At 41.7% G+C, this 9,529-nt stretch overlaps 1 protein-coding gene across 1 annotated transcript; it reads right to left on the reverse strand.

The window, feature by feature from the left end:
* Positions 1 to 1,322: 1,322 nt before the first annotated feature.
* Positions 1,323 to 9,294, reverse strand: LOC306973663 (keratinocyte-associated protein 3-like). Its single transcript, XM_079570652.1, has 6 exons — positions 9,200 to 9,294; positions 8,410 to 8,606; positions 6,157 to 6,216; positions 3,430 to 3,621; positions 2,257 to 2,415; positions 1,323 to 1,774 (listed from the first exon to the last, which is right to left on the reverse strand). The coding sequence occupies exons 1-6, from the start codon at positions 9,210 to 9,212 to the stop codon at positions 1,328 to 1,330; spliced, it is 1,068 nt and encodes a 355-aa protein (XP_079426778.1). The 5' UTR covers positions 9,213 to 9,294; the 3' UTR covers positions 1,323 to 1,327.
* Positions 9,295 to 9,529: the final 235 nt, after the last annotated feature.

Genomic DNA, 9,529 nt, shown 5'->3' on the forward strand with positions numbered 1-9,529 from the left:
AGCCATGTCAAAAAGCACAGCTATTACCATTCTCCTGCCAGCACGCTACACACCAGCTGTCTACCTGTCTATGCTTAACCAGTCAGTCCTGTCAGATCACTGCGCTAGACTTTTTACCACTTACTAATGTGAGGTTGTTGACACGGCTAGAAATGAAATAACCACATCATTACAGACAAAATCACATAAAACTTTATTGATAAAGATTTAACACCAAAAAAAGACATAACCGTATGTAAACATTTTGGAACGTCACAATATAGCTCCTTGGAGGCACAGAAGTGCACTTGCAGTTCAAGCAGGCCAGAAATGCACATTGCAACACCATTCCATTATTTTTACTTACCCTGCAAACCATAACAAGTGGAAATCTGGCTTAACCAGATTGTGAGGTTTTTGTCTATTGTGCTGGAAAACACACTGTACATTGGTCATATCCACCCAGAAATGACTAAATATCTCATTCATCAATGTTTCAAAAAGAACAAACCACGGCGCTTTGCTATGACTCAGCTGTAATTACCCTCGCTCAGAAGCAGAAATGAAGCATTTGCAGTTGATTTTGTCGGGCATCCGTAATGTCTCGTGCAAAATCTAAATTACAGTCATAATCTAAATCTAGGCAGAAATGAATGAATGAAATGAAACCAATGGCGTATGTTCTGCTGCCAGCAACAGGCACTTTTAAACAATTAGCCAGACGTTTTTAGTTTAAATGAAGGCGGTGTCTGTCTGAACACAACCTGAGGTGGCATTTCTCCCTGGTCTTTTCTACACACCAGTTCATTGATTAAAAAAAAATACTGTATGGAAATGCCTACAAGTTTTTACATCATACATTGACCCTCATGCAAGAGATGAACTCTACTTGGATTGTTTTGTCATCATTGGGTCACCCTTTTAGTCTAGTCTTCTACACAAACACATGCACAATGAAAAAAGGAATACCGATACGAGTTAAAATGACTGCAGATTGATCTTTGAAAGGTTCAGGCCCATTTACTTCTTACATCATTTTAACAAAAGTAAAGTGATTTAACATTTTTTTTAACAAGTAATAATGAAACATTCTCTTGAGGACCACTCCCAGAGATGTAAAATTAGGAATGTGGCAATAGCAATAAACAAAATGTTGCAGTTCTATCTATCTCCAGCTCTGAATGGCCAAGAGTCCTCAAAATAGACGTCTATAACAGGGAAAACCTTGTGTGACTGAAACCCATGAATAGATAACTCCGGTCAAGACTGAGATTTTTTAATTAAAGTCATTTGACACTAAAGATGTTCCTTTATGCAGCGCAAGACTGTGTCCTCTCAAAATGAGTCTCTAAATCCAAAAGCTGGCCCTGTCCATGGTCCCCCTCTCCAGAGGTTGGGCCGGCCTATTGAGGAGCTGATACTCCTCCAGTAGCCTCTGCTGGGCCCTTGCCGACGCCTCTCGGGACGGCCTCTCCCTCCGTGGCTTGGTCAGCGGCTGCCTCTGCGATGGGGGGGCACTGACATGACGCTGCACGTACGTAGGAGGCTGGGGCTGTTGGGACACCTCCCTGTGCGGTTTCGCAGCAGTGGGGGCTTGAGTTCTGGCAGGTAAAGTCAAATGGGGCCGTTCGTGGCTGGGGCGCGTGGGGCTCTGAACGTACTGAACCAGAGGAGGAGCAGAGTGAGCAGAGTTGTGCGAGGAGGATGTCCTGCTGGTTCGTCCCGGAGGAGGGCGGGGCGGAGATAAAGTGCTAGGTCGAGGTGGTTCAGCTGCCAGCGGTTTCACGACATTGATCTGCAACAAGAGCATGACTTAAAATCAGAGCTACTTCGTATTTGCACAATGACAGTAACACTTCAAGTAGTTGCCATAGGTTCCAACATGCATTAAAGGTGCACTATGTAACTTTTTTAGTGAAAAACGATTTTACCTTTTAGTGCCTCAGTGGCATTATGGGTGCAGCTTGGCACCTTTGCTTTCCCTCACAGTGGACTTTGTGACGCTCCAGGATTAATCGTTTTTAGGGGGTTCGTAGAAACTTGCCAGAAACCCCAAAACAATTTATTCTGGAGCATCATAGAGGCCACTGTGAGGGAAAGCAAAGGTGCAATGATGCACCTATAGAGCAACTGAATCACTAAAAGGTCAAATACACACAAATATCAAGTTTTTTTTTTCCTACATAAAAAGTTACATAGTGCAGCTTTAATGACATGCCCCTTCCCTCTTCAATTAGAAACCTTTTTGCGTCCAATTGTGATTGAAAAAAGTCTCACCGATCTTGCAAACGATCTGGGCCTTTTCTTCTGAGGGCAGCAACAGCGGCAGCAGGGCAGTCCCAAGAAGGAGACGCACACGGCGAAACATTGCGAGCAGAACACCAGCTGGACCACAGAGGTGACTATGAGTGGCAGCCACAGGATCAGAGTGGTGCTCTGAGAGACACGGAGGACACAGAGGGGAGGAGAGCGGCGCTTTAATGGGAGCTACCATCTGGACAGGCACAATTTGAGGTGAGACTGCTCAACAAATCCATCATACAGTGGGTTCAGGAAGATTGCAGACCTTGATTACTTTTGTGTAACACAGCAGTAAGTTAAATTCTACAATCCCATTAATTCCTTACAGTTTAAACACACTCCATGTGGACTAAGTTGGGAAACCGATGATCTGAATGAAATAAATACAAATAAAACTAGATATCTGCGGTAAAATTCGTTTCATTGCCCATGATGCAGAAAGGTGTAGGAATAAAATAACAACATTTTGAACATTTTCAGTGTCAACTCAACTCAACATGACATAGGAATAAATAAAAGGAGCATTAATATTTCCTGAACCCAAAACATGAACTCCACAGTGGGGGGCGTGTTTTTGTGTTTTCAATCACTAAAACACAGACAGTGTTGATATCTCATGGGAACACTCGATAAAATATGCGGCACAGCATTACCATCTACACAGAGGGAATAGCGTCGTTCTCTTTGTTGGCGTGCTGACTTGCACACTACAAAGGGAATGAAAGTCAAAGTAGGAGAAAAACTAGCAGAGTCACTTGGCTAGAATTTATGATGAAATATGCAAGAAGTACAAAAACACAGCTTGCATAACCGCCATTTGCCTCAGAGCAAGTATAAGAACTGAAATCGGAAGTTCTGACATATTTTATGGGTGATATAATCCACCCTGGAGCCTAAAATACAGTGCATGAAGGACAAGTTTGTAGTCTCACTAACTTTTTATTTCCCAAGAGGCATTTTATCAGATTTTTGCCTTATTTCTATTTAATTTGCGCAGACCCGAAAGCGATTGGACCGTCTTATCTTGCTAAAGGTACAGTTAATTGTCCCCGAAGGAGCGCAATGGAGCCTGTTCCATTCAGTCACAAATGTCACAAGCCATGGGTCGTGACTTGATGTTCCCTCACACTGTACAGCGTGTGCACTTACATAAATGCGTGTGGGGTCGAAAGGGCACTCGTTGGTGATGCTGGAGTAGCCGATGGCGTCCGGGAAGCGGCAGTGGCTGAGGAGGATGCGGCCGCGGTGTTTGATGGCCATCACCACAGCAATGAACAAGCCGATGGCGGACGCCCCAGCCAGGAGCGCAGCGGTCAGGCTGAGTACAAACACGGACCAGGTCTAGAAAAAACAAGAGGATACTCAGCGTTAGTGATGAATATGGCAGAGTTTGGACTTTTGGACTGACTAATTAATTAAAGGGATATTTCAGGATTTTTGACATAGGGCCTCACTTCCTAGTTATCCAGAGTGTTGTTGATTTCTGGAGATATTTTTTTTGTAATTCATGCAGTCCTTATATTTGAAGAGCTTAGTGGCGCTAGGCTAGTGCATGTCTATGGTATCAGCTAGCCTGCATTAAAAACAGTCTGACCCGCTCCACAGTGCACCTGAGGTAAATCACTTATAACGCCAGACTAACCATATAAATGTCTGTCGATAGAATAATTTTAATATAACTGACCTTGTATCACATGAACTACCGCATTTTGAGGGACTATTTTCTAGCAGATCACTCCACCCCTACATAGCCTACAACCACGAAGCTGATGCTGCTCAAATATAAATGCAAAACAGTTATAATGATTCTATTAACACAGACATTTATATTTATAGGACTGTTTTTAATGCAGGCTAGCTGATACCATAGAAATGCACTAGCCTAGCGCCACTAAGCTTTTCAAATATAAGAACTGCATGAATTTAAGAAAAAAATATCTCCAGAAATCAGCAACACACAGGAAATGAGGCCCTATGTCAAAAATCCTTAAAGTACTTCATTTAATTTTCTATTAATTTTCTTTAATTTCATCATTTAGTATCATTTTATTTATTCTTTTTTACTTTGCAGTTGATTTGCATCGACGTTTGGCTGGTTTTCAGGAAATGCAAATCCCACAGTGGGGTAAATCCTCCAGCTATGTAGTCCTGACCAAGCCTTGCTCGAGATCTGGACACTGCACCGGGCTCGAATTTGAAGTCAGTGTGGTTTTCATTGTGGCAAAGAAAACAGAAGCCTAATCCGAACTTGTGTAAATACATCCACGTCTAGTTCAACACATCTACTGCACAAACTGGAGAACAAAAGACCTGAAGTTGTTATAGAACCGGTTGATTATTATATGCTTAAAACAATCAATCGTTCATTGCATATAATGTAAAAAGCAAATATGAGAAAACGATTATTTAAACGGGCTCAGGTATTGCCCTTTGTTCCAATTACAGCACCTGCCTCTTACAGCTGTGGAAACACTTCACAATACGGGTGACAACAAAAAGCCTGTCCCTCCAGTTGCCTTATACATTATTCTACTTTGCATTGAGTGGAACCCATCTGTGCAGTTTTCATTTGAGCACAGGTCTAACCATGACAACAGTGTGTGCAAACTTTATTGAAAAAACAAAAAGAAAAACATTTATACTGTAAATAGCAAAATATCAGTGCCCAATATTGTGTAAACATCATCGCACAAAGAAAACATAAAACAAGCAACAGCAAGTTTAATACATGTGCTGTACTTGACTTTGTTCTTATTGTAGAGTCAAACATGCACTTTGCCCCGAGAGTATGTTGTAAAAGCAGTACATTTGAACGACTATTTGAATTTTCCTAAGGGGGAACAACAAAGTATACTTTAACATTAACCTTAAAGGAACAGGCCGCCATTTTTACATACTGAAATATGTTCTTAGCTGAGCTTAGACGAGTTGATGCGTGCCTGCCTGGACTTTGTGCGTGCCCTCAGTCACGCAAAAAGACCAAAGATGTACGTATCAACTCCTCTAAACTCAGGTAAGAACATATCTCAGTATGGAAAAACGGTGGCCTGGTCCTTTAAACTACATAAGTTTACAAAATCGTGATCTGTGATCTTACAAACACAACTGAAGCGATATCTCAATATGTGTAAGTGTAGTCTATCAGTTATGGTGTAAGAGACAATATTATGCCAATTGTTCACACTTTTTCATAAACTACAGTGTTGGCATGGCACAGGGGTGTGTTGACGTGGGTATGACGAACAGCTGAGAGTAGAGCCGCCGCTGCTGCTGCCGTGCCTGGTTAACGGCTGTCCGGTGTGACAAAAGCACAGGGGAGTGGTTTGGGTCAGGCCAGGTGCTTAGTCACTGCTCAGAGCTCGCGGTGACCTGTCAGTCCTGCCTGAGCAGCAAGCCAGGCCTCTAAACAAATAACCGCAGCGGGACAAACCAGCTGCAGATCCAACACACAGCGGAAAGGGGAGAGCCAAAGCCAGGATTAAAAGGCTTGATGCGTGGGCAATTTCAATCGAGCTGCTCACTTTTTCAATACAGGGGAAAGTAAAAAGACTTGCAGCATAAAAACTACCTCGAATGCTATACAAAGAACATGTGTTAACAGCTTTTGAAACGAACAACACAAGCTACTCTTTGCAACAAGCTATGTCTTGTTAGATGTCCACCATTGTTACTTCATTGGAATTTTGAAATGCTCTGCGGTAATACTTTTTGCAGTTTGGTCCTAGTCAGACTCCACTCTTTCTGCTCGCGTGCTCAAAATCTTCTTGACACATCCTGCCCAATAACAGGGGCAGGAGAATCTATCAGTGGTGCTAAAGAGGCGCCTGATGGGTGGATATTCAATAGAAATGGAACAGTGTTTTGTGCGGTACTTACCAGGCACCTGCTCTTCTTGTTCTTGGACAGGACAATGGTCAAGATGCCGACAATAACTGCCTAAAAGAAGAAGAGTGGCTTACGTTTTGTTTCACAAAAGAAAGAAAAGGTGAGCAGTGAGTGAGAAGAAAAGCATGTGGAATAGGAGAAATGTTTGTTTAAAGGAACAGACCACCATTTTTCTATACTGACACATGTTCTTGAGCTTAGATGAGTTGATGCGTAACTGTCTGGTCTTTGTGTGTGCGAGAGAGACATTGTTAGCATTTAGCCACTCCCAGCATATTCCTTGGATGCACATGTATTCCAATTTGTCATGGCTCAATCCAAGTCAAAGAATACAAGTCACATTGGGCACCTTAATATATAAACAGCCTATCAGTCAAAATGCCTGTTTTTATATTCAACTAGAAATGCAATGGCTGCGCCATTGCGATTGACTGCGGAAATGCGGGAAGCGAATGCAGAAATTGCATAAACTCTTCAAATTGCATAATCAAATTTGCATAAACTGGTAAAATGCATAAAATATCATGTTGCATAAACTGTATAAACTGCATAAAGTGGTAAAATGCATGAATGGGATAATTTGCATAAATTATGTAAATTGCATAAATGCTATAAAATGCATAAATCCTAGATGGCATAAACTCTTGAGTTGCATTAACTGGTTAAATCCCATAAAGTGGTTAATTTGCATAAATTGTTAATATTGCATAAACTTGTATATTCCATAAACTGGTCAAACTGTTGAAATGGCCTCAGTGCTTGATTGGCAGAAGCTGCACAAATGGCTGAAAGGCCTGGAGTCTCCCCATTGGCTGGATTCCCCCATACACACCAATGCAAAAATTTCAAACTCCTGTATAAAAAAACTGGAAAACTGCAGAAGGCCATTTTTTTCTCAAAACCCACAAGTTGCATAAGCTGAACATGCACAAAGTGCAGAAATTGCATAAAATGCAGAAAAAAGTGCAGAAAAGCATGGATTTGCGGCAGCCCCATTATAAGTCAATGGGAAAAATCTCCGACATTTTGGCCGATTGCGTAAAAAACGTAAGTTGCAGAAGTCCCAAAAGTAATAGCACCCTTCTCCTCAACATGCGGAACGTTTTGATGCATAACTTGCATAAATTGCACAAAGCATGAAGGTGCTGAAAGCTCTAGAAAATCGGGAAAAAGATGGAAGAGGAATAATAATAAAGAACATGAAAACCAATAACAATTTAATTGATTGACTGCGGAAGAATTCCGCAGTCAATCAATTAAATTGTCCTATTAAACTCTGTGCATAAGCATAATACTAGAATGGCGTCCAATGGTCATACAATACACAACATCCTAAAACTAATTTCATGAAGACAACGGTTCTCTATCGAGCTATATCTACCTGGAACACTATTCCAGTTGGAATTCATGAACTTAGAAATAAGGTACTATTCAAAAATAATCTGAAGCGTCATGTTTGTGAGTTTGTTTGCTCCTAAAAGTATTATGAATGTTTAAATCTATGTACATTTTAAGCCAAATATATATACATATTATATTTGTTTTCTAAATACTGCATATGCATATTTTTGTATGAACATGTAAAGCTGTTTGGAATGGGCCCAGGAAGACTAGCTGACTGCTTATTGCTCTCAGCTAATGGGATCCATATAAATAAACAAATATTCCTATAGCTCCAAACAGGGAGAAACCTCCAAGTTTTCCCTATTTAAATACAGTTACATGAGAAGTTACACGATCCAAAATTAAATATGTCGAATTAAATATGTCGAATTAAATATGTAGATTTTATAAGGCGATAAAAAGGGGTAACTGTATTTAAATAGTGAAAACGTGTAACAGCTTGGTCGCTTCTAACTTCACCCCAGTTTGGGGCTATAGGAATATGCTGGGAGAGGCTAAAACACATCTTTGGTTTATTTGCGTGACAAAGACCAGACAGGTACACATCAACTTGTCTAAGCTCAGGTAAGAACATATGTCAGTGTGTAAAAACGGTGGTCTGTTCCTTTAAAATGTTAAGAGATCTCTGTCTAATGATACTTTGTGGAAACATTTATTTAAGTTCAAGGTCACTGGTTAAACAACACTGCATCGTGGTGGAGGCTTTCTCTGTGGAGTTTGCATGTTCTCATCTTTCCCTTACCTTCTGCTAAAAACAATGCAATATGTTCCTTCTTCAGGCAGGGTTAAATAAATAACTAAATACAAAGCTGGCACATCTTCATAAACCTGTCTGCTCACCACAAGTCCTGCCGTGAGGGCCATGACCGTGGAGATGGCGTACTCCAGCGCTCGGTGATGCTTCTGGAAGTTGATGTGCCTCAGCACTACCCCCTGCACTAGCGCTGCCAGCATGAAGTTCACGTGGCCGATGAGGATCACACTCAACCCCATCTTCATCAGGGCCTTGGGCTGCTCCAGACTGCCACAACACAGACCTGTGGATAGGACACACACACACAAGGGAGAAATGTTGTCAGTCCCCTACCACTGTAATGTTTCTGTTGTGGGTCTGAAAGACAAGGCAAGTTCATGTTGATCACTGAGGGTCAAAGCCACAGCGGTGACATGGGGCATTAATGATTAGCTGCTGAGCACATATACCATGGACTGAATAGATCTCAGTATGGACATCCTTTCCATGTAATCTTTTAAATAAACTGATTGCTATCAAAACATTATAAATAGTTTGGTCTGATTATATTCAGGCCATATCAAGACACCGAGAAAGCTAACACAAACAAGAGATTTAGATTTAATACAGTAGATCAATTCATTCACAATATAAATCAAGCTGCAGTTGGATAACATAAAAGTCAAAAGTGGATCACTGAAATGTCGCCTAAAAACTTTCACAAGAAATCTCTCAGTATTTGTATACGTCACATGACGCCTTTGTTTCCCTGGTCAGTGATGTTCTAAATTGGGTACAGCAGGTGCACCGCCTTGTCTTGTCACACCACACCCAAACTTTTGTCCAACTTCCACCTTTCGCATTATCAAATAGGTATAAAAAAAGCCACTTTCTTGCCTTGGCCCGCCATATTCGTCAGGTGACCATCCGCTTGACTTGAAAGGTAGTCTGGCCGCGATCATTCAGTCCGCGTGGTCTCTCCGCCGTCTGTGCCAAAGCAGACTACAGCGAGCGCGCGCACGGGCCGTGATGAGCAGCAGCTCCAGCAGGAATGACAACAAGTGACACCCAGCTGAGCGCTCTTCAAAGTAAAAGTCTCCAGTGTCACAAGCGAAAGGACGGTCTGGAGGTCATGATATCTGACAGCTGGGCGTGGAAGTGTTGAGATTTGTCCTGGTCAAAGTGGCTAAATTAAAGGTTATGGAGCTTGCATTCTAAAAGTACTCC

Source organism: Gobius niger (assembly GCF_951799975.1).
Source record: "Gobius niger genome assembly, chromosome: 14".
Lineage (NCBI taxonomy): Eukaryota > Metazoa > Chordata > Actinopteri > Gobiiformes > Gobiidae > Gobius > Gobius niger.

Bases quoted from the DNA above. Each gene is read 5' to 3' on its own strand.
- LOC306973663 (XM_079570652.1), bottom strand. The intron at 6,217-8,409 runs GTGAGCAGACAG...TTCTTCTTTTAG, and splicing joins CCCTCACGGCAGGACTTGTG to GCAGTTATTGTCGGCATCTT. The intron at 2,416-3,429 runs GTAAGTGCACAC...CGTGTCTCTCAG, and splicing joins TCGACCCCACACGCATTTAT to AGCACCACTCTGATCCTGTG.